This window comes from Carcharodon carcharias, chromosome 20 (assembly GCF_017639515.1).
Source record: "Carcharodon carcharias isolate sCarCar2 chromosome 20, sCarCar2.pri, whole genome shotgun sequence".
Lineage (NCBI taxonomy): Eukaryota > Metazoa > Chordata > Chondrichthyes > Lamniformes > Lamnidae > Carcharodon > Carcharodon carcharias.
This window is the reverse complement of record NC_054486.1, coordinates 77,513,673-77,539,386: the sequence shown is the minus strand read 5'-3', so window position 1 is coordinate 77,539,386 and position 25,714 is coordinate 77,513,673. Positions and strand designations below refer to the sequence as shown.

At 43.1% G+C, this 25,714-nt stretch overlaps 1 protein-coding gene across 3 annotated transcripts in view; it reads left to right on the top strand.

Moving 5' to 3' along the window:
* Window positions 1-25,714, top strand: part of LOC121292186 (MAPK/MAK/MRK overlapping kinase-like) — a 122,826-nt gene that overhangs the window by 21,172 nt on the left and 75,940 nt on the right. For 2 of the 3 annotated variants that reach the window (XM_041213842.1, XM_041213841.1), the window contains exons 1-3: window positions 13,434-13,670; window positions 18,118-18,196; window positions 18,552-18,600. In XM_041213842.1, the coding sequence (XP_041069776.1) occupies window positions 13,574-13,670; window positions 18,118-18,196; window positions 18,552-18,600 (225 nt within the window). In that variant the 5' untranslated portion in view covers window positions 13,434-13,573. Of the gene's footprint in view, window positions 1-1,265; window positions 1,337-13,433; window positions 13,671-18,117; window positions 18,197-18,551; window positions 18,601-25,714 lie in introns of those variants that run through there. The other variant, XM_041213843.1, reaches the window with a different exon arrangement.

The window sequence follows — 25,714 nt, the reverse complement described above, 5'->3', positions numbered from 1 at the left end:
GAGTTGTTTTCCTGAGAATAGTGGAGACCAAGGGGTGACCTAATTGAGGTGTACAAAATTATGAGCGGTCTAGATAGGGTAGACAGGAAAGACTTGTTTCCCCTAGCTGAGGGGTCAATTACCGGGGGCATAGATTTAAGGTGATTAGTAGAAGGATTAGAGGGGATATGAGGAAAAACTTTTTCACCCAGAGGGTGGTTGGCATTTGGAATTCACTACCTGAGTTGGTGATTGAGGCTGAAAAGCTCAACTCATTTAAAAGGTACCTGGATCTGCACCTGAAGTGCTGTAACCTGCAAGGCTACCGACCCAGGTGCTGCAAAGTGGCATTAAAATGAGTGGCTAGTTTCTTGCCGGCGCAAACACGATGGGCTGAATGTCCTTTTTCTGCACTGTAACTTTTCTCTGGTTCTATGGTATATGAAGCAAAAAATGTGTGAATAGCTGGTGGGATAAGTAGAAAAGGAAGCAAAAAATTGTCAAGGGTTCACCAAGTCGCACCAATAGTGCTCTGGGGTAGTCTGCACCCTTGGTATTGGCCTGCTTTATTCTTTCTTCCACCAGACACCCAGAGCACTGAAGCCTATACTACCTTGCTGGTTTTTTATGTTTCCTTTCCTAAGTATCTTGCCTTAGCTATTCACAAACTCCCTTTATTGTGTATTTGTCTTTATTTCTTTGTCTGTCATTATGTTCTCCTATTATCTCCTGCTAATTTCACATTTGCCATTTAACACTCTCCTGTTCTCCACTCAAGAACCTCAGATTACTCTATTTCTTTACCCTTCCACATATTGATATTCTGTTCCTTTTTAAATTCTGTGCATCTATATTTCAGTCCTGAGAAATGGTTTTAAGACGTGAAACATTGACTGCCTTCTGTTTTTTCACAGATGGTGCCCCACCTGCTGAGTATTTGTTCTCTTTTACTGTGTTGATACCTAAAGCCTTCCTTCTGAATATATATGTAAAACACTTTATTTTTAACTGTGCACCAGTTTCTCCATCAAATTATTGCTGGTGTGATAATTGAGATTCAGTGAAGATCTGTGAATCTTTAAACACTCAGCCACAATGTAACACAAGTTGTACTTAATTTTAATTTTGTAATGAGTTTAAAGTCGAAAATGGAGCACTTGAGGAAAAAACACATTTTAACATTAAGTCCATAACTTTTCTTTAATTAAAGAATGTTAACGTTTTTCCATGACATCTGAATAAATGTTACTAACTGGTTTTGTTTCTCCTTGTCTGTTTCTTTCCAGTGATAAGAAGTCTGGGTCTCTTGCTCTAATATGTGAACTAATGGACATGAATATCTATGAGCTTATACGAGGCCAGTACTATTATATTGTCTGACTTTTAATAAATTGCTTGTTACTTACATCTTGTTCAATAATAGAAAGGTTAAATCCAAGTTATCTTCTATGCCATAACTGTTTCTAAATGATTTCTGGAATATGAGCATCACTGGTATGGCTAGCATTTATCGCCCATTCCTAATTTCCTTTGAGAAGTGAGTAGTGAGCCACTTTCTTGAACTGCTGCAGTCCTTGTGGCTAGGTAGTACAGCAATTGTGCTGTTAGGGAGGGAGTTCCAGGATATTGACTCAGCGACAGTGAATAAACAGCGATTTCCAGGTCAGAATGGTATGTGACTTGGAGAGGAACTTGCAGGTGATGGTGTTCCTGTGCGCCTGCTGCACCTATTCTTCTAGGCGGTAGAGGTCACAGGTTTGGAAGGTACTGTCGAAGGAGCTTTGGCTCCTTTGTAGATGGTACTGCTGCCACTGTGTGCTGGTGGTAGATGGTGCAAATATTTAAGATGGTGGATGGGGTGCGCATCAAACAGGCTGCATTTTCCTGGATTGTGTCAAGGTTCTTGAGTGTTGTTGGAGCTGCACACCTCCAGGTAAATGGAGAGTATTCCTCGCACTCCTGACTTGTGTGTTGTAGATGGTGGAAAGGCTTTGCAGAGTCAGGAAATGAGTTACCCAGTGTAGACTTCCCAGCTTCTTAATTTTCTCTTGTAACCACAGTATTTATGTGGCTGGTCCATATAAATGTCTGGTCAATGTTAGCCTCCCTTAGATGTTAGTGGAGGATTCAACGATGGTAATGCTGTGAACGTCTTGGAGAAGTGGTTAGATTCTGTCTCGTTGGAGGTGGTCATTGCTTGGCACTTATGTGGTGTGAATGTTATTTGCCACTTATTAGCCCAAGCCTGAATGTTGGGTCTTGCTGCATGTGTGCACAAACTACTTCAGTATCTGAAGGGTTGCAAATGGTACTGAACATTATGCGATCATTAGCAAACATCCCGCTTTTAACCTTGTGACCTTGTGCTGAAAAGACAATCACGGATGAACAGCTGAAAATAGTTGGGCTTAGGCGCTACCCTGAGGAACTCCTGCAGAGAAATACTGGGACTGAGACTATTTGCCTCCAGAACTATATTCATTTTCCTTTGTGGGAGGAATGACTACTACAAAACTCATAACACTTTAAGAAAGCATTAGCTAGAGAAATTGTGTAATTGAGAAGCTTGTATATCTATATAATTAAAAACCTTGTGCTAGAAGTTGGATTTCTGGAAACCATGCCATTTTTTGGGGGGCAGACAGATTGTGAATTGTGACCCCTGCACCTATTACCTTGGAGGTAGGCAGCACTCATGTTTCTCCCCAGTTGTTTAAATGAGGCTTTAAATTTAAATAATTGTAGTGTTGGTCTAAACATGCTGATGTCTGCCTGAGCACTCAGCAGGGAACTGAACAGTGTTCAGAGATCACATGGTGCAGATGGCTTGCTCTTCTTTAAGGCTATCTGTCCCTCTTAGAGGGAACTGTATTGAATCACAGAAGGCTGTTGCTGAATATTATTGCTGCAATTCTAAACAAGGAAAATAGGACACCAGGGAAGAGAGAAGGCTTCCAGATTCATGGATATGGCGCTTGGTGGTGGTGATGGTGGATAGGAGGAAAGACGCCATGTTTTCACAGAGACCAGGAGGCTATCAATGACCACACCCAGAAGGGAAAGGGAGCTGTTGGCTAGAGAGGTCAGTTCTCACAGCCTGCCCCCGAGGACCTGGTAACAGTGTCACAAAAGTACGATAACCTCATGTGAGTGGTCAAAATCAATGAGCAGTGCGAGAGGTCGGTGTAGATGTCAGGTGAAGATGCACTCAATGTACTACACCCCCACCACTCTCCCGTCAGCAATTCCTGGCATCTAGGATCCAGGCCTAACATCCAGATACTCCAGCTCACCTCTCTCACACACACACACACACACACACACACACACACAAATGATGCCAACTTCACACCCAACTCCTACTGCTGCTGCTACATACGTCCTGTTATTCAAGTCTTAACAGGCACGTCACCCAAACAAGTTGCAACAGAATCACTAATGCTTCTCTCTTCCTGGAGGAGAAGGTGGCCCAAAACAGGTGGGAGCAGAGCAGAACCATTGGAGCCAAAGATGCTGCATCTCTTGAGCCCTGTGGAGGAGATGGTTCTCTGCATCATGTGGTGGGCTGTGACAGAGACTGTGACATCCAGTGTCACTGACAAGATTGAGGATATATTACTACCTTATGTCCCTTCTCAACTTCTAGCTCGCCCTCATCCTGCAGTTTGGAATGATAACCAAACTGTAGATGGGTGTGACCATGGGTCTCTTGCTTTCTACCCCCCTTCCCACCTTCGGACCTTCCGCTTTCTTCTGATATCCTGCTCTTAGATGCCCAAACACTGTCACCAGCCTAGCCACAGCAGCCCAAGAGGAAGAGAGAGATCAACAGCATAGCACTGATATGAACATATGAAATTGGAACAGAAGTAGGCCATTTGGCCTTCGAACCTGCTCCACCATTCAATAAGATCATGGTTGATCTGTTTGCATTTCGAGTTCTACATTTCGTTCTACCCCCAACAACCTTTGATTCCCTTGCCTAACAAGAATCTGTTTACCTCTGCCTTAAAAATATCTCCAATGCCTTTTGAGGCAGAGAGTTCCAAAATCACACAACCCTCTGAGAGAAAAAACTTCTCCTCATCTCAGTCCTATAGGGGAAATCCCTATTTTTAAAACAGTGCCCCCTAGTTCTGGACTCACCCACAAGAGGAAATGTCCTTTCCACATCCACCTTGTCAAGACCATTCAGGATCTTATATACTTCAATCAAGTCACTCCTCACTCTTCTAAACTCCAGTGGAAACAAGCCCAGCCTGTCCAACCTATCCTCATTAGACAACCTGTTCATTCCAGGTATCAATCTAGTAAACCTCCTCTGAATTGCCTCCAATGCATTTTTAACCTTCCTTAAATAAGGAGACCAAAACCGCACATTATATTCGAGTATGGTCCCACCAATGCCCTGTATAATTGTCCCTTTGCTTGATCTGACAGTTCTAGCCACCAGCTCAGCAATGCATGTTTCTGAGAGTCTAGTATAGAGTTGGAATCTGCATGTAGTGGTAAAGCATTGAGCATGAATGGGCTACAGTCCAGGAGGATAGGACAGTCCATATGCCAGCTCCCCAGAGGGCATTGTTGCAGATGAGTTCTGCTACAGGGGATTCAGATGAGGACATGGATGGGTCAGCATAAAGGAAATCGCTAATGAGGATGCATACCAAAGTACTTAGTGTGTTGGTTGGCCTGCAGGCAGCCTCCTGTCATTGTTCAGGAGTCCTTGCCAGGCCCTTTAAATAATGCTGGTGTTGGGCCTCTTCTGCAGCTAAATGCACATTCTTTAGTGAGTGACGAGCAAATATTTTGAGCGGACATGTCTCATGGTCCCCGTTTACAAATAGATTGTCAAATCAGCCGGTTAAGCTGACTGCTGTCATGACAACACTGGTGTGGAGACTTCTTGTTCACGCAGGGGATGCTTGCATGAGTGCATTTTCCAACATGTGGGCCATGGATCTCTGGCCTCTCGAGCACCATCACCACCAATGCTATGAATCTGAATTTGGTGCCCATTTTTGTCTGTACAGACTTCCTGGGCTGAATTTTCTCACCTTGTGGAAGTGGGGATGGGGGTGGCCAGGAAAATAGAGGGAGATCATGTAGGCAGGTTCCGCACTGGCTAGCAAATTTCCCAGGAGTAGCTGGAAGCAGGTATGAGAGCCTGCTGGCTGGCGAAGGGTATCCAATTGAAGTTGTTAAGGAGATCATTAACAGCAACTTTGCACATGGATTTGAATTTTGTAGAAGGCGCACAGGTGCCATGGAGCTTGAGCGACTCGCCAACTTAAATGAGGAGAGAGCACAGGGGGGGATGATTATTGCCTCTAACTGACAGGCACTAAGTTGTGCAGCATTTCCAAGCAGGAAGACTCGGTGCTGTGATTGGAAGGGACTGTACCTTAAAGGGATCGTTGATGGAAGGACTGCTGTGGAAGTCAGTGACTGAGGTTTTCTCCCAGGATCCCTGCAGCAAGTCCAGGCAAGGCTGGGGATGGGGTGTGACACCCATTGAAGGTTGAAGGCTGCAAATGGAGATGGGTCTCCTGCACTCAGAATTTGTCTCCTCTGGTTAGGAGGAGAATGAGGGACGGAAATTTAAGTCACATGGGAGCGGGCTGCAGTGGGCAGAGTAGCATCAACAGCATGTACATGTGGAGGGCACAAAGTGGCAGTAAGGCAGTCAGGTGCCTGAAGAAGGTGATGCCCAGTTAACAGGATCTAGAAACAATGGTTTCGCTTCATGGACCTGTTGGAGCACCAGTATCTCAGACTGCTTTTATCAAGACAGTTGGTCACTGATCTATAGAGGTGTTGTTGAGGCCTCTGGAATGCGGTGGGCACATATTGGCTATGGCTATGAAGGTGACTGTCATGCTCAACTTTTTCGCTATAGGTCATTTCAGAGATTGGCTGGGAACATTGGTGGGATCTCGCAATCTGCGGCACACCATTGCATCAGGCAGGTGATGGATGCCTTATTTGTGATGGCAGGGGAGTCATGAAGGTTCTGGACCAATCATGCAAATCAGGTTGGGAGGACAAACGGCTTTGGAACCATGACAGGATTCCCTTAAATCCAGGGGGTCATGCACTACACGTATCTGGCCATCAAGGCCTAATGCTTTCATCTACAGGAAGGGGTTCCACTCACTCAATCTGCAGATCATGCAACTACTACAAAAGGATCCTGCCAGTATGGACCAGCTTCATGGGAAGCAGCCATGACTCTTCATTCGGAGAGAGTCCCAGATGTCTCATTTGTTCACTGCACCAGAAAACCTTCAGGGATGGATCCTATGTGACAAGGGATATTCATTGAGGGCATGGCTGCCCTCCCAGTGTGGAACCCCAACACCATGGCAGAAGAAATATACAACCGCAGTTAGCTAACTAATCGGCTAACCATTGAACAGGCAATTGGCCTTCAGAGGTTTAGACCACTCTGGGGAAGCCAGTCAATATGGCCCGTCAAGGGTCTCCTGTATCATGGTGGTGTGCTGTGCTTTGGACAAGCACTTCTGCGGTGGTTGCACATTGAGTGCAACCCCTTCCTGTAGACGAAAGCACCTGGCTGCCTTAATGGCAGTGCAAGGCCCAAGGGTCAGAGGGAATCCTGCCATTACACCAACCTGTCACAGCAGGGAAGAGTTGAACTGGTGCAGGATGATTTTCTTGAGCGTGTCACTGTCTGTGATGAGGATGAGGAGGAGCAGCGCTAGACCCAGCGGACAATGGCTGTGCACAGGAGGTGTCAATGACTCCTTCATCCCAACTAGATTCAGCCAAGAATTCCCAAGCTGCCACTGGACCAGAGCCAGTCTTCATGGATGCCCTGGTGGCCTGTGATGCCGTGGCAATGTCACAGCCCCATCTCAAGTCCATGCATTCTAGCCCTACAATCACTGCTCTGCCTTGGATGGGCTTCAGCTCCAGGGGGAGTAAGAAGCATATGAGATCTTGCATAAATGTATGTTGAGGTGAACAAATCAAAAACAAACTGCCATACATGAAATGAAAGCAACCCCATGAGACCCCTTGTGCAACTCGGTGCGATTACACGTTTGCTTCCGGGCACTTCTATGTTGTACTTGACCTTAAGCTGGAGCTAATGTGGGGACAGGCTGCTGGCCTTGCTGTTCCCATTTGTTAGATGCCTGTGGCATTTGAATTCTGGGTTCCAGAACATTTGAGTTGATAGGCACAGGCTTGGCCACCTGTGTCTGTGCAGGAGTAGTCTCATTCTTTGGCACTAGAAGCAGCTGAGGGGCTTTTGTGAAAGCTTGGTTGGGGGGAGGGGGGGGGGAAGGGGGATGGGATGGGATGTCCCTTGAGCAGAGCCCCCATTGGACTTCAGCCATTCATCCCTTGATCTTTTCATGGTCCACTTGCACTCCCCTGCTTGCCAGGAGTGGACCACCACCTGGCAAGGGGTCCATGCATCTCTGACCTATCACATCAATCCAGGGTTTGTCATTGCTCAAATTTGACACACATTGTGAAGGCCCTTTCATGCCTCCATCAAAGACTTGGTGGCTTGCTGCATTTGGTTCTCCGTAAGGGTCGCCACTCTCGCAGTGGAGATAAGCCAGAGACATGGCAGTATTCATGGCATGGATGGACCACTGCATCATGTGCACATGGAAGTGAACAGTCTCTGGAAACTCTTGATGAATGTCCACATGTTTCCTATAAGCACCCACTTCGCTGATGACCCATAAGGCTCAGCATCTGCATGGCATTGAGCATTGCTGAGCCTGTCCTCATTCCTCCGATGGGAACTGGCTGCAGCTGTCACTGTCTCCATCACCCACTTCTCTGTTTATGCTGTGCTCACCGACTGGTGCCACCCATTCTAATCGTGTGTCATGTCCCATCAACGTGAGTATCTGTGCTGGTAAAGGGTGCACTGGACTGATGTGATGAGGATTCCTTCTCTGAGATCTCTGCTGCCTTTGATGCCCTCTGCTGTGCTGCCTCCACAACTGGCCCTGCGAGAGATGCAAGAGCGCAGTTAACAACATCCCTTTGCTTCCCCTTTCTCTTGACTGTACATTCTTCTAAGCCTCAAATGGTCATCATGGGGACCACTGAAAAGATAACTGAGGATTCGCGACTGCAGCCATCACATCTCTTGCTTTCTCTGCACTCCACACCTGCCTTACCCTCTGAAATAGTCTGGCTTTCTGTCAATATCCATTGTCATCATCTCTGCATTATCATTGCGAGGGAGGGCACACCACCACCTTCCCTGCACCCTTGCATTATGAACTCTCATTTCCTGCAATGGCATAAGACAGTGTGACACAACTCTGCTGCCTCCCTGATGGTCATAAGGCTGTGCCACTTTCAGGGGCCATTATTGCAGCACTGGGAGGCTGGCTGTGTGTTCATCCATGCTTGGCACTGCATCAAGCACTGATGATTGGCCATGGTCCTCTGGAATGACACTACCCTCTCTTGATGCACACATTCATCCTTGTTGAGTCCCTGTTGCTGCACGTCATGCCATCATGTTATATATACAGGCCTGCCAGGACATTGAAGCTCTTCTGGCATGATGCCATGGCTGCTCAGTTTTTCGGTGTTTTGTGAGGCTGCCTGTTCTCTTTCTTCTGACCCCGAGGGATAATATCTCTCTGCTTTCCTGCATCTCCAGGGAGGCATCTCCTGAAATACAAAGCGACCATTCCTTACATTCCATTCATCCCTCCACACACTGACTTATGTTGCACTCCTTCAGCTTTTTCTGTATGCAACCAGTACGAAAGCTGCAGACTGGCCTTTAAAGATGGCACCCTCAAGCTCAGTGCCAGTGCTAACTCCTGCCCACCACCTATTATTGCTCACAATTTTGCAGGCATGCTGTTAACTGACACTTACAGAAGCCCCAATCCATCCACATGTCCTCGGAATGACTCCAGTTTCAGGATCTTGAGCCATTTGGCAAAGTCATGTGCATGCCAACAATTTTTCAATTAAAATTATCTATGCCTGTATTTATAATGGGAGATGTTTATGTAAACTTAAATATTTATACCTTTAGCCAATTGTATCTCTGTAGCACCTCAGTTTGAAATTTCCTAGCTCATCAGCTGTACTGTAGTAAAACCCTTATGCTCTTCCCAAATTACCATAACTGTTATCAAAGAATTATGTAACAATAAGGGAAGTAAATATGACTATAAAATGTGGCTGAATTACATCCGAGCGTCCTTGCTCAATTATGTCAGCTTTCTAATTCCAAATCACCGGAAGACTGCACTTAGACTTCAACCCACCCACCCCCCACCTCCCCCAATATCAAAGCTATGGTACAACAATATTTTTCTTTGCTCTCATGTATAACATCATGGGAGATTGACTAGTACTTTATTAGTTTTAGAAATAAATTGCAGTGGTGTTAGGGCTATTGCTACTGAATTGAACTAATTAAACTTCGTACTAATTTGAAAAGGCAACTCCTGATCAGTGTGGAATAAATCCTTTTGATTGACTCCTAGCGATGTCAAAACAGGATTAATGAATATCTGAAGCAACATTTTCTGTAAGCTGTGTGGGTGCATGGCTGTGCAGCAGTCCAGAATTTATCATGCAGGAGACAAGTCAGCTGCATACAAGAAGTGGTTCCTTTAAGATTTGCAGATCTTAAAGTGACCGCGCAGTGCAAGAACAGGCCATGCATGCTGTAAGAAAATTTGAGAGAACATTGAGCTGAAGTAACTTTTTAGACTGATTATTTATTTTCATGAATTATCTGCAGCTGCACAAAGTTTTAAATGTGTGAAATTTAAATCAGTTATTTTGTTTATATCTGCAAAGTGGATTTCATGCACTGCATTTTGGGGTATCATTTAAGACCTGAACTGTGTGGGCTGCTCTGTTTGTCAGCTCAAAAAAGCAGGTTAATATCTAAACCTGACAGTGTTTCATCTTAAGTTCAGAGCCTAGATGAGGTTTCTTTAGGGTTTGCCTGTTTCCCAAGAATGCTACCGTAGACTGTTATTCCTAAAAACCATTCTTGTTTATTTAGAGATCTATATTCATTTCATTATTCTACAGAAGTACTACTGCTTCTCACCAGATCTTGTTTACTTAATCTTGTGACATTGTATCATAATTACATCAGTATCAGGTGATAACACTTTACAAACAGGAAGGCAACTGGATCACAGTTGCTGTCCATAATTTAACTTCCACCTGTCTGCTTTGTACCAAGTGAAAAGACTTAAAATGGCAGCCATTGTGCAAGGTGACTTTGAAGGATGGAAGAAAGTAAAAATTACAAATGGATTTTTTGTTTCCTGTAAAAGGGAAAGATAAAAGAATGCAAGGAGACCCAAGGAAAACATAATATTGTTGTACCATATCTTTGATATTGGGAGTTTTCATTTATGGAATAAATATGAAACATTTAATTTGCTCTGAAAGGCCCTGTAAAATAAAATTTTAACTAAGAAAATCTTCAAGATTTTTTACCAATGTGAACAAGGTTTCTTCGATCAATTTATTATTGAAACTGGGCTGGTTGTGACTTGCTCTTATTCTGAACATAACAATAGCCTTCTGGAAACCTTGACACAATTTATTTGTATTCCAAGCAATTCGTTCCCATTGCTCTTACTTTCATATTAAATCATTTATTTCCCCAAAAGTAATATTACACATGAAAAAAGATGTTAAAAATCTCCATACAGGGGGAGGAGTTAGTTACTTCCTAGGGAAATTTTAAAGGCAGTGATGATGGAATTGTACCTGCCAGTGCCCTCTATCTGCGCTCTGCCAAAGTGTTGGGATCCAGTGGTGGGCTGATGATAGGGGAAGTGGATGTTGCTTAAGCCTCCCTGTCACTGTAACTATAGATCGGTCCCAGGCAAGGGGACTTGATTTAAAATACTATCTGGATATTCAATCATGTTCTTCCCCCATTTCTTTGGGGGTACTTCCTGTCTCCTTCCAAAGTTACAGCATGAGATCAGTAGAACACTAACCCCTCCTCCCCATACCCTGAAATTTTGGGATCCATTCTTTGGAAATGCCTTTACAGTGCCACAATAAGCAGTGATTAAAGCAATTTTTCCATGTAGAATCTATTATCTACCCAATCAAATCCATTAATCACTTTAAATACTTCAATTAGCTCACTCCTCAACCGTCTAAATTTGAGAAATACATGGCCTGTTGTCATAATTTCACCCTTTATGCCACATCCTCTAGATTGTAGATTATAATTGTGAATGCATTGGATCACCATTCACAAGTATCAATCATTTTCCCATCAAGGGAATAGTTTGTTTTTAATTATTGAAGGTTTTTAAAAATATTTTAGTTTCTGATGTCGAGGGTTATTGTAATTATTCTTGTACTAACAGAGACCGCAGAACAGTTGTAGTGCAACTAGTATCTTTATTGCAACAGTACTTCTTTTAATGTGAGAGTTGGTCTGCGAAGAAAGAAGACGAGAGGAGGATAACAGTTTTGAAATGTGGTTATGCTTGGAATCAGCTGGATGGACAGAAAGACAAATGAGTGGGCTAGATAAAGAACAGAAGTTCAGAAATCAAAAGGGTTCCTAAATACAGTTATAGAGAGAAAGGTCTCCAAGTCCAGATATTGGAAACAAAGACCTGGCAACCTGGACCTGGCAACAATTGAAGGAGAAATTGGGGGTAAAAACGGAGAAAAATCAGATGGGTGGATAACATTGAGATGTGGACAGAGGGAGGCTTGACAGAGAAGAAGCAAAACGATGCCAACTAAGGCTATGTGAAAACGAATGAACTTTAAATCTTCATCCCATGCCATTCCATCCTTACTATGCCATTCCTTTCATGTCATACTTATCCCTTTCCTTTCATTCCTCTCATCATCCCCATAGCAATCCCCATCCCACCTCTTCAATGCCATCCCATTCCCCCTTCTATACCTCCCATGCCATTCCCCCTCCCCCTCACACCAAACCTTGTGAAATGCTTTGTTTGGTGAGGCTGTACTGTAAAATTCTGTTGTTCTGCACTATGGGATGACTTGATCAGTTAGCTATTTTCAAACTTTATTGTAATAATCGTGTTCTGAGTGTAGCACCCACCAAATAAGCTCACCCCTTAAACAGACTATTTAGTTCTTGAGGTTGAGGATTATTTTAATTGCCTCCACCACTGAAGGTGGGTGAAGGTAATGTTTTCACCCTTGTTTGTTTGTCTGGTTGTTAACAATATATCCCAAAAACTTGGTACACAGGGTATGGCCTGAAGAAGAACTGATTTTTTTTGGCGAAGATGCGGATCTGGATTCTGGAAATTTTTTGAAGGACCCAATAACATTGGGAAGTAGGGCAAGTTGACTTTTTAGAATGTTGTTAAAACGTAAGTAAAGTTTTCAGAACAGGTTGTTTGGATGTGGATTGACCTGAAGCCACCTCAGTGAGACGTCATTTCAGGTTTGTAGTTACAGAGCAGGAAAAGTCTCAGGGAAGAACTGTGTAATTGTAATAGCATTGAGTTTACACAGCATTGTGGAGGTATGTGCTCTACTGAGTGTTCTCTTCACTTGTTATTCGTGTATATGAACTGTGGAGAAGAGATTTTTCTCCCGCAATCAAAAGAGAAAAACAGAGAATATCTTTCCTCCCTCCCCTTCCCGGTAGTTTCTCCCTCTCTTTCATTTATTGTCTCATTAAATGATGCATTTTTCTTGTTCCTCCTGCCCCCTAGCCTAACTTTTTTTTCTCTATTTTGTTATGATCTTGGATGAGACTGGTAACTTTTTATTTAAAAAAGAAATCCAAAATCCTAGTTATTTACTGAGACTGAACCACAAGATTCCACAATTTAAAACAAATGAATTTTTACTTTACAAAAGTCAAACAAGTCAAAGAGTCAGTACTATCTTGGGTAACCACCTATACTCTAAAACCTAGAATCAACATAAGTTAAACGTGAATCAACAGGTAAATTGTGGTTGATTATAAACTATAAATTACACATTAAATGGCAGATACAAATAAGACAAATCTCACAAATTGGTTTGGCAGTGCACTCAGCATCTATGCCAACAATCTCAGTCACAAGTTCCTTCAAAACTCTGTTTCATCATGAAGAATTTCAGCTCCTCTTCTAGAATTTAGCCTGATCTCCAGCTAACAGCGCACAACCAATGCAAGTTTCATGGGCACGGTGTTCACCAAAAATTGTACATGGCTGCAAAACCTCTGCTTACAACAATCTGGATGGCCTAGATCTACCAATGTTATCTTCAAGTAACAGAAACAGCTGCAGCAACTGTATATTTGCCTGTTCCCAGCTTCTGGATCTAGCCACAGTCCTTTAGTTTGCTTGTGCTGCATCACTGAGTTCATTATCATCATCATCTGATGGCTCTGTGTCCTTTTGTATGGTTTCAATCAGTTTCAGTCTCCCCAGAGGTTTTGATTTCCAATCTCAGTTTCCTTAGAAACTGGAAGGGGCAGTTTCCTTTCCCCATTTCCTCTTTAAGTTACAGTCTGTCTCAAAAAATACAAGCTGTAAAACCCCGGATTCCATCACAGTTTTCTCATGGGTATACACAAGTCTTTAGGAAGGTTCCTATACACATGCAAAATGCTTGGGAAAGAGTAAATGCCTTTATAGCACTGCTTGTGTGCCAGGAGGAGCAAGGAAGAATAGAAAAGGTGGAATGGGAAGATGAAGGTAAGTGAGGGGAAGAGCAGGTTGAAGTATTTTTTAACAGAGTCTGGGTTCAGGTCACCTGAATGATTGTTGGAGGAAGATGTTGCTTGCGTGAAGGGCTGGTTGGTTCATACACTTTAGCCCTGATATTGATAGATCTGGATTTGCTGAATGGGGTGTGGTGTATGCATTGGTAAACTTAGAAGCCTGGAACATGCATCTTGATTTTTAACAGGAACCTTAGCCTGAAGCCAGCCTAATTGATGTTGATAAGGAACCTAGTGATGTATTTGCGGGAGCTTGGTGGTAGTCCGATTTCCAATGCTGGGCGAAGTCTAATCGCCAATCCTGATGAGGCTTTGTCTCTGGGATGAGTCCAATCCCCAACCTCTGCGGGAGAGGGAGGGGTTTGATCTCAGATAGAGGAATGTAGTCCTGAACTTGGGATGGTGATTGCGCTTCATTGCTTGTGAAGTACTTTGGTATGCTTAAGATCCTGAAAGGTACTATATAAGTACAAGTTATGCAATGTCTTTTCCTCCTGGGGAGGTTTGACATTTCTAAATGATAGCTTGCCATTCAAATCTGCACATTCTTTCTTCTCAGCTACCTGACTGATTTTGGTGAAAATTTGAGTACATTTACTCTTAATGGAGAAGATGAGGATTTTGGTCAGTGGTGGTGTGCAGTGTTGCCTTTAAACTACAAGAGTAAGGAGGTCATGTAGAGCTTGTATATGACACTAGTTAGGTCTCATCTGGAGTACTGTGTCCAGTTCTGGGCACCATACTTGAGGAAGGATGTGAAGGCATTGGAGAGAGTATAGAGGAGATTCACAAGAATGATTCCAGTGATAAAGAACTGTGGGCAGAATCATCCCAGATTTGCACTAAGCGTGGTAGTGGGTGGGTAAAACGATGTTTCACCCGCCGGCTGTGATGGCGGGTTTTCATGCCGTATCATCCCAAACCCACCACATTACTTACGCATTCATGAGAAACACACCATTTCCATAGTGGGCAAGCTCTCATTCGCCCGCCACACCATCACCTCGCTGCTTCATCACGCCAGGCACCACATTTAAAGTACAGCTGCGCTTAGTACTTGCAGCCCAGCACTGCAGCAAAGAAGACATGGCCCCCAAAAGGTAGGAAGACTGCAGCTCTCGAGCACCTTTTCGATGCCGTGGAGGCCCACTGTGATGTCCTCTACCTCTGCTCTGGCTACAGGTGGGGCAGCTACATTACCACTCCAGCTTGGTAGGCGATAGCACTGATCACCTCTGCCAGTGTTGCACAGAAACGGTTGTCCATCTAATGCGGATAGAAGATGAATGATCTCGTCCGTGCAGCCAGGGTATGGCAATATCACAGCAATCTAAACTCTCATGCTCAAGCCCATCACACATTCACTGGCATCTCACTCACTGCCGGCTCAAGGGACGTCACCCACTCACACACATACCCTCACATGTCCATCTGGCCTCAGCCCCTCTGGAGACTGCCTCCTCAGCCTTCACCATCTTGAGGCCACTTGCACAGATCAACATGTGCCCCCACATACATCCTGGGATACCCTCCTTCCCAAGTACAGCCATCGTCCTGCAGCCTCTTCCCTTGCCTAAAGCCACTTCTCCCCCTTCCCCAAGACCTTGCTCTGCAGCCATTGAAAAGCCATCCACATATGGCTGACCTGGTAGGTAGAGGCGTATCCATGAGCCCCCCTAAAAGTTATTTGGTGCTGTCTGAAGTCCTGAATGAAGTGCAGCCTGCCAAGTACACACCTTATATATGCTGTTGTGAAACATGTTGAAATATTTTCCCGTCGACGTGGGTGGACGATCCGGGGGGTGGGGGATGGATAGATAAGTTCGGTGGGCTGACCTTACAATGATATGCTGATATCCGATGACGGATAACGTGGCTCACCATCAGCTGGCAGAGCAGACAATTGCAAACTGGTTTCACAACGTTGTGAAACCGATTTTTGGCCTTCCCGCTATGTTGCCCGCCTATGCCACTGAAGATGCTAGATGCTGGCGGGCACAGAAAACCCCAGCCTGCAGCTATGATTGTTTGGCGAGGTTGGGACTCTTTTTCTTGGAGAAAGAAGGCTGAGTGGAGACTTGATAGAGGTATTCAAGATCTTGAGTATGGACAGGGTAAATAGTGAGAAACTGTTTCCACTGAAGTGAACTAGAGGGCACAGATTCAAATTAATTGACAAAAGGATGAGATGTGAGGAAAAATATTTTCACCTGGAGGGTGGTTGGAGTCTGGAACAAACTTCCTGAAATAGTGGTGGAGCCAGGTTCAATCAAGGTATTCAAAAGGGAATTGGATTGCTACCTGAAAAGAGAGAATGTGCAAGGTTACGAGGATAAAGCAGGGGAGTGGGAAAGAATGCTCTTTCAGAGAGCCAGTATAGACTCGATGGGCTGAATGGTCTCCTTCTGCACTGTAATTATATTGTGAACTGTGCGCCACACAGCAATCCAAAAGTACCCATGCAGACCGAGTACAAGTTGGTACTTTTACCAAGCATGCACGGCTATGCAAAACATTTTAAAGGGCCCGCACACTTTGATGAATCAAGCTACAAAAAATTAGAGGGTACTTCGGTGGTATGGTTCAGTGACCACAGATTATTTTCAGCCGGGCCGGGGGGGGAGAATTTTGCTGATTTCAGGATATATGTTGCTGCGATTCTGTTCACTTTAAGGGATTTTGATGTTGATGCATTTAGGTTTGTGCAGTTCCTTTTAGTCCATTCTTCTGTTCGCATTTTGCTCCAGCAGTTGTTTGGGCTTGCATGTATAAGATCTAGAATAGGAAGAATGGTAACAATGATTTCCTGGTGAGTGGATGTCAAATTCAGTTGAAGAAGTAACATTAGATTTTTCCGATTTACTTTGTTGGCAATTAGTCAGTGGTAAAATTAAAGGAGAAACAGAATGTTCTGACAAGATTTCAACTGGCACCATTTCTACTCTTGATAGCCTCTCTCCATAGGTTGTGCATGGTTTCTCCCTAGGGCATAAGTAATCTGAGGTTCAAGTTCCTCTACCTGTCACCAAATGCTCCTATCTTCACTTAAAAAGTATTATAGTATGAGAAGTTACAACATTTAAAGCAGTGGGTATTACCTTTTGTTTACCATTTGATGCAGTAAAACTCATTTCTCTTCAAGCATTTACTGCAGCAAGCATGTTCTTTAGTCTTTAACACTAATATTAACACTCCCTTTGTCTTGTGTCCATGGCATCTTTGTCAAATCTTTCCTGAGCTCCCACCTCTCCCTGACCTATTTTGCTTCAACTGTCTGCCCACAGTATAAAATCCCATCACATTTCTGCCTCTCTTGAGCTCTGAAGAAGTCACATGGACTCGAAACTCTGTTTCTCTTTCCACAGATGCTGCTGGACCTGCTGAGTTTTTACAGTATTTGTTTTTATTTCAAATTTCCAGCATTTGCACTTTTTGCTTTTATTTTTACTGCAGCAAGTATTTGGGTTTCATGTGATAAAGGCAAACTCCCAGTCGAAGGTAGTTACACTGCTTGGAACTTGCCTGTGTGATGAAATTCTCATTGAACCTGGAAATTATGACCGGGTTATCTCATATTGTCAGTCAAGCAACAGCCCTAACTTCAGGATTAGTCTCAGGATGACCTGACTGCTGAGGCTTTGGAGATGGTAACAGTCTTGTTTTTGGGGCTGGGGCAGGGAATGCAATGCTAGATCTTAGAGTGAAGAATGAGCCTGGCTCCTGTTCAGAGATGCAGCCTAATTTATATTAAAGTGGGTTTCAGTATTAGCTACTGGTGTTACAATCCATATGTTTTCCACTCATTAGCATTGCGAGGCTGGAATTGTATGGCAAAGTTCTAAATTGGTAGGCCAGATAATAGATCAGACGTTTAAATGCCAGCTAATTATACTGATAAGTGTAGAACATCAAAGGTGAGTAAAGGATAAAATTACTGGCAGTCTCAACTCCCACCAATCACCCATTAGTTTTGAAATTCTCATTGCTAATTAATCTCAGATTATGGGATTGTGGATAACTAGAGTTGTACAACATTTCTAGGCACGGCCACTACCATTATTCCATAATTTTATTAAGTAAACCTCAACATGGAATGGTTATTAGAATATCTATGCTGGTGAATATAAAGGAAAAAGCATTATAACATTTAGAAACTCGAGACTTAAGGCCACTTCCATCAATGATTCTGTCATTAGTTTAAAATTGACAAGACCAAAAGAGAAACTTATGAAATATACAAGAAAATAATACTCCAAGAAACTGCCCCTTCTATCTATTTGCTGTTTTACTTATCCTGGGAGTATTTTGAAAGTGTTTTTGAATTACATTGTCTATGAATATAGCCAACAGACTGCAGGTGTAGTTATTGTTTAAGAGTATAGTTGGCTTTAGTAAGATTTACAAAACGTTCTTATTTACAGGGCGGAGGAACCCATTACCTGAAGGTAAAATAAAGAGTTACATGTATCAACTATGTAAGTCCCTTGATTACATGCACAGGTAAGAAAAGTGTAGACAGTGAAAATTAGTACCATAAATATTTTGCAGAAAATATTAAGCTGAGTTAATTTACAATTAAGTTAAGATGTTTAAATTTAAGAACTATTTTGGCTGATTGTAGTGCCAGTAATTTATTCAAAACTGCAGATACACATGAAAAAGGATCTCAGTCAATAACAGAAAATTGTTACACATTCAGGAGCTTTATTTGATATTGCAGGAAAAAAAAGCATTTTATTTATTTTTTAAATCTGCTATCATCAATGGCATAGTGATAAAATTGGTTAGAAAATTATTAATAAGAAAATCACGGCTCAACTCATTTGTTTACAAAAGCTTATTTTATTTACCACAGAAATGGGATTTTTCACCGAGATGTAAAGCCAGAAAATATTTTAATTAAGGTAATTTTTTGTATACCCCTTCAACACTCATTAATATGGAGCACTACTAGTACATGGGGGAGGCAATGGCACAGTGGTATTGTTGCTGGACTAGTATTCCAGAGACCCAGGATAATGCTCTGGGGACCTAGGTTCGAATCACTCCACAGTGGGATTATTAAAAATTAGAAGTCTAATGGCGACCACGAAACCATTGTCAATTGTTGTAAAAACCCATCTGGTTCACTAATGTCCTTTAGGGAAGGAAATCTGCTGTCCTTACCTGGCCTGGCCTACATATGACTCTTGTTAACATGTGATTGACTCTTTAAAAAATGCCCCCGAACAAGGAATGGGCAGTAAGTGCTGGCCTACCCAACGACGCCCACATCTGTGATCTAATATACAAAAAATAGAATGCTAGCTTACACTCTCACCTGCATGATGATTAACCAGTCCTAGTTGTGTTGTCAGGACTTTGTACTTTTGACTATTGACTGAGAAATGGAGAAGTTCACATTGAGTTAGCATGGATGAATTTTTGAAATTAAGGCAGAGCAGAAAGAAGTTTATTCTGTATCTACGTGTATGGTATGTGACCTAAAACTGCTTGTCACATTTGAGCTGGCCAAAATGGAAAGTGTTCCATTGTAACCTTGTTACTGTCACAGGCACAAAAAGTAGCAATATGCCTATGCAAAAATTGAAACATATGGCATGTAGAATGGAAAGAAAAAGGTTTGAGATTCACAATCTTTGACTAATTTGACCTTGTATAAAATTGAATGAGATGTGATGCTTAATTGTTATATGCATTAATATATTACATTTTGAGATCTTAAGATCAAAAATCCAAGGCTATTCTGGCACATGCCTGCTGTAAATTAGTGGGAGGGCAAAGTGAACAAGTGGGTGCACGTGGTGGATGAGAAACTACACTAGAATTTGTAAGTGTGAGGATTATAGGCTTCTGTTGGGAATTCCAGGATGCCTGTTGGTGCTGGAGCCTCTCTCCACCCCAAAAATGGCCATTGGTATAAGGGTGTGGCTGGGATCAGGGAGTTCACACCTTTCCCACCCTTACTGAGACCTCCTATGTGGGATATTAAATGAAGCCAGGAGTACCATTTCAACCAAGGGCAGATATGCCTGAGTGTCAAAGAAGGAAAACATAATTTTAAAAAATGTTTTGTAAATATGGCACTTCTGTTTTGTTTCTGTGGGCCCCATGGCATAATTTCTGATTGATTTCCAGCTTCACAATAGCAGACAACTTAGATGCAGATGTCTGTCATTGCAATGTATAGTAACAGAGCGTTCCCTGACTGGAAAGTCCATGGTGGTGAACAGTATAGATATATAGTGGATTAATCTCATAATTAATGGTCCTTTCATTAGGTTGTTCTCTTATGCAAATTCCCATGGTCCTAGTGTTTTTTTTGTTCCACAATAAACATAAATGCTGTTATAAAAAAATTTTCTTTGTGGAGTATTTTGTGAATAAAATTATATATATAATCCCTTTTTCTGTAAATTTGTTCCCTTCTTCATTCCCTTTGTCACTGGCTCGTCCTGCTTTCTACTCTTAATGTCACCGTTAACACCTCCTTTAGCCAGTATCACCACCATCAACACCCCTTCGACCTTTTGTTTAAGACATCTTTTGCAATCTCTCCTTTGCCTCCACCTATCACTGGCCTTCTATCCAGCTTTATTTGTCCCACCCACCTTACACAGTATATATTTCACCACATTTCTGCTCTTTAGTTCAGAAGAAGAGTCATCTGGACTCAACATCAACTCTTTCTCTCCACAGATGCTGTCATACCTGCTGAGTTTTTCCAGCAATTTTTGTTTTTGTTTCAGATTTCCAGCATCCGCAGTATTTTGCTTTTGCCCTTCTTCATCTGTCTGGTTAACCAAGTGTGTAGATAATAAGTGTGCTGCTTATTAATGCCACAAAAAATGTAGTCCCTCGTGATTTATTTATTTGCTGTTTATGGGATCATGCTAAACAGAAACTGGCTGCTATGTTTGCCTATGTAATAACACTAACTACAGGTCAAAAAGTAAATTTATTGGCAGTGAAACAGTTTGATCTGTAATGAGGAAAGACACTGTGTAAATATGTTCATTCATTCTAGTAGGAATTGCTAGGGATTATTTGGTGATCTGGAAACCATAGACTTTACATTGGGCCCTCTAATTATTGCTGAGTGTTATCACACTACCCTTACTATCAATTATTTCGGACATTTAGAAATATTGGTACTGTAGGTATTTTCCAGTACTGGCTTTCCGGCTGTGAACTTTTGGAATTGCTAGCCCCCAGATGGGTGATTCTTATTTGTGCAGTAGAAGCTTCCAAATGGAATGCACCTAGTGCTGGGAGCTCACTTCTTGGCGTTTGGAATTTCTAGTGCCGCTGCAGCCATGTAAAAGAAGAATACACTTAAAGGGAAGTGGCCACTGTGGAGGACAAAGAAATTCTGGCTCCCAAAATCAAGGATACCAAGAAGGAGCTGACAATTCACTGTGATGTTTTAAAAAAAACAATTGCAGAAGCAAGGAAAAGGAATCTCTGGCTAAATGATGAACGTCCCCGTATGATGGAAAGTGGAGAATAGATTTTACTGGATGAGGAGAGGAGTGCAGCATACCTGCCAGGAGGTGGATACCAGGGTCAGGAGTGTATCTCCGCCGAAGTGGCCTTGCTGTTTTTCAGCTGTTGAATGGCTTTTTCAACCTTGCTGCGGACCAAGTCGGACAGGGTACTGAGGAATGGAGTTTGAGGAGTTCTTCAAATTGTCCTTTCCAGTGAGCACCGACTGCTTCCCTATCCATGATGAGCTCCCCTCTATGCTTGGCTCTCAGCAGGGTGGGCCCTTGAGTGCTTGGGCCATAGATGATCTTGACACCCCTGAAGAAACCACACATGTTGTTGGTGTCTATGAGTTGTTCAATCTTCTGTGCTCTTTCTACCACCACTGAGGCGCCAGACAAGTTCATTTTTGTAGTGAATCCCACCCCATGAAGGCGTCATTCCTTTTCTGGAAGGCCTGTCCAGAAAAAGGTGTACCCACTGCCTTGTTCCTTCAGTTGGCCTTCTCCTGTGTGTTGTGCCACCTTTAGGGTGGCAATGTTGATTTCGAGACACCTGAGTTCCAGAGCTATGATGGCAATTTGGCACTTAGGTCTGTCACTGTTGGAGTTGTCCATGAGGGTCCTGACATTCCAGGTCTCAAACTTAATATTGATGCAGACTACAAGATGATCTTAGCAGACCAGGACCTTGGTCCAATGGCAAGAGTGTTGCAAGACAATTGGAGGCTAGGTTCTGTGCATGGCCATGTGCAGATGTATATGTAACCTGTGGCCAGGAACAGATTAAAGCTGAAAAAGCCAAACAAAGGTTCGGTAGGAAACTGAAGTCTCTCAATCATTGCAGTGGTGAGAGAACGGCAATAGACCGAGCCTAGATACTTTAAATGTCACAGGAGATCACCAAGACAGACAGAATTTAGATCTTATGGTATAGCCAGTCTAGTTCAAACCAGAAAATGCCATCTAGATGTCTTCCTGCACCAGATCTTCTTCCTTGCTGCAACACTGCATCACATCTGCAAATTACCCACAGGCGTGAAGATAACTGATGGGAAACTGCTCAACCACTGCCACCTTCAACCAAAACCATTCCAACCTCAGTCATGGATCTTCAGTATGCAAATAATGCTTTTGTGCATGCTCAGAATTCTGAAGCTGAATTCTGGGTCATTGTCGATGACTCTTCCAAAGCATATGAGAAATTGGGCCTTTCATTAAACACCCCCAGAAAACTAAGGTCCTCTTCTAACCAGCTACCACAGCATAACACCACAAATTAAAATCACTAGCAAGATGTGGACCATTTTCCAGCATCATTGCCTTCAATGTCCCAGCTCAGCCTTTGGCTGACTGAGGGAAAGAGTATTTGAGGATCAGGATCTTAAACCTGAGACTAAGGTCATGGTTTACCAGGCAGCAGTGATCCCTTTGCTCCTATGATTCGGAGACTTGGAGAACCTATAGCAGGCACCTCAAAAGTACTGGAGAAGTATCATCAGCGGTGCCTTTGCAAGATCCTCCAAATCTGGTTGCAAGAAAGGCAGTCCAACAGCAGTGTCCTCTCCCAGTCCAACTTGCCCAGCATTGAGGAGCTAATCACTCAAAACCAGCTCTGCTAGATGGAACATGTAGTTCTTATGCCTGACACCAGACTCCTAAAGCAGTTGCTCTACTCAGAACTCAGTTGGGCAGGAGACTCCCAGGAGGACAGCGGAAACGCTTTAGGGGTGTCATCAAAGCATCCATGAAGTTAGATGTCCCTGCTAACTCATGAAAGTTGCTGGCTTGTGACTGACCTAAATTGAGAAGATGTATAGAGATGAAGTAGAGGCATCAGAGGGAACACAAACCTCCAAACAATCTAACTACCCAACCCTTCAAGGGCCACATGCCGAGCATGTGGCAGAGTCTGTAGGTCATGCATTAGACTAATCAGCCATCTCAGAACCCATTGAACCTGAGTAGAAGCAAGTCCTCCTTGATACCGAAGGATTGCCTAAGAGAGAGAAACCAGGGTCAATATTATTTCTGCTTGCTCTATTTCACAATGGGGACAGATACGGGTGAAAATACTTACCTTCAGGAAACTGTTAAGTAATGTGACCCAAAAGTACCATGTAGGTGACCCAAATGTGCATGTGACCATGCATTGCCTGTTGTCTTGTTGAATATTTACGGCTGGTTCTTGCCAAGCCCTCAGACAATCTTCTGTCACTTTCATTGCTTACCTGCATGCCCATATTCCTGAGACAACTTAGAATTGAAACAGTTGGCAGTCTGTTTCGCATAGCAAATGATTGTGCATCATGCTGGTAAGTTCTGTTGTAATCAGTTACTGACACAAAGGATGGGCTTCTGGTTTCTTACATGTCTGACAGCACAAGCCCATTCAATTTATGGCATCTGAAGACCATTTCTCTGCCTGCAAGAGAAAATACGCTTAATTCAGTGAACAGGCCGGAACTCGAAGGATCAGAAACTTAAGCACTTGAATCCTTTGGGAGTGGCTTCCTTACCTATGAGCTTCAAGGAAGTAAGGGACAGTGAAGCCAGAGGCCTGATGCAGACTCATATCTGGTGCCATCTACTTTTAATAGGCACTGAATGCAGAGTATATTAAAAAAATGGATGGGTTGAAATGAATGCCTGTAAAGGATTCCCTGCAATTTACTTTCTTTGGATTAAATGGATGGAACATCAGTCAGCTTCCTTTACTGGGGAGTATTCCCACTTGTCCATACCGATTGACCACACCTTGGCAATAAGTGTGGGCAAAGACCAAAAAAAGTTTCCTGAAAACTTCTGATCATCTCCTTCCTTAGCCACAAGCAAACATGTAATAACAAGACCATCACACACAATATTCAGTAAGAGAAGATCCTTTTTGAAGTAATATTTGGATCTGGAGTTCTAGCAGATGTTCCTGTTCTGCCATTGTAGGCCTAGGAGGACAGCTCGTGAGTAGCCTAAAACAGGAGCTTCCACCAAAGCTACATAGGCTGGTCATACTGACTCCCTTAGTGAGGTTACTCCTGCAAAGTCTTGACAACACTCTCCAGGGAAGACAGCAGTGTGATAAGGCCAGCTGAGGTTTTTGTTTAATTCATGCATAGGATGGCAAGATCATTTATTGCCTATCTCTAATTGCTGTTGAGAAGGTAGTTGTGAAATTCCATCTTGAAGCACTGCAGTTTGTGTGTGTGTGCGTGCGCGTGTAGGTACTCCCACAGTGCTGTTGGATAGCGAGTTCCAGGATTTTGACCCAGTGACAATGAAGGAACAACAGTATATTTCCACATCAGGATGGTGGTGGTCACTTCAACCAATACGGCCATGGACAGATGCATCTGTGGCAGGTTTATTAGTGAGGTCAAGTTCAAAGAGGTTTCTCCCTCCTTATAGCTCTCTCACCACCTGCCGCAGGCCCAGTGTGGCAAATATGTCCTTCAGAAATCAGCCAGCATGGTCGGTATTGTTACTAACAAGTCACTCTTGGTGATGGACATTGAAGTCCCCAACTGGAGCACATTCTATGCCCTTGCTACTCTCAGCAGGCTTCAAGACTGAAAGCAGTGTGTGTGAATAAAGGAATAAAGAGTAGTTATACATATAGCCGCTTGGTAGTACAGAACTTGAGTATTGCTGAAAAACAGAAACTTTTCATCTTGTACTCAGGACAGACTTAAGAATGCCATATTTCAAAGGGAGCAACTATTTGTACTGCATAAGAAAAGGATGCTGACTGGCTAGCAGGTCAACTCTGGTTGAGGCGTTGCCATGGAGAATGCACCAGGGAACATTTGTCCCCCAGGCTTTTGCTTACTTCAAAAAAGGCACAATACCTGGACATGTTCAATTTGCCTGCAGAGGGCAGGTCGCTGTGAATGAATATTCGTAGCTTCTAGCATTGCAAGCCCGACTGTTAATCTTAAATTGGTTGTTAGTGTAATTCTTGGCATACTCAATTATTCAGCAAGTATTGTCCAAACATGGAATCATATTGAAGGTTAGACATTAGGTCCTGAGTTTTGCGAGCGGAGGCTGGTTAAGTATGTCCACACATGAGTGCTGCTTTGGGCTGCAGTAGAGTGCTTAAGTTGGAGTTTGGTGACAGGGAATTTAAGGATTAATTTCTATCTAAAGTCTAGTCTTTCTTTTAAGTTAGTAATTAACTAAAAATTGCTGTTTGGGTTGGAAGAAGGTAAGTTTTAGGCCAGCTTTAAAACAGGGTTTATACAGGCTCTGTTTGCAGCTACAACTAGTTAATTAGATGACTGGCTTAAACAGGTTTTCAGAGGCTAGTTTCAGAGAGTATTAAAAACAGGCCATCTTACAGTGCTGACTTTGTCTGCACTGGAGTGCTGCTTTGGGCTGCAGTAGAATGGAGTTAAGTTGGAGTCTGGTGACTGAGGGAGTTCGGTGAGGAGGGAACGAGGTGATCCTTTGAGTACTGAGAGTACGGTCGGGTAAGTATTTACCACTTTTATCACTTATAGTTTTTTAAGATCTTATTTTGTGGTTCATCATTTGT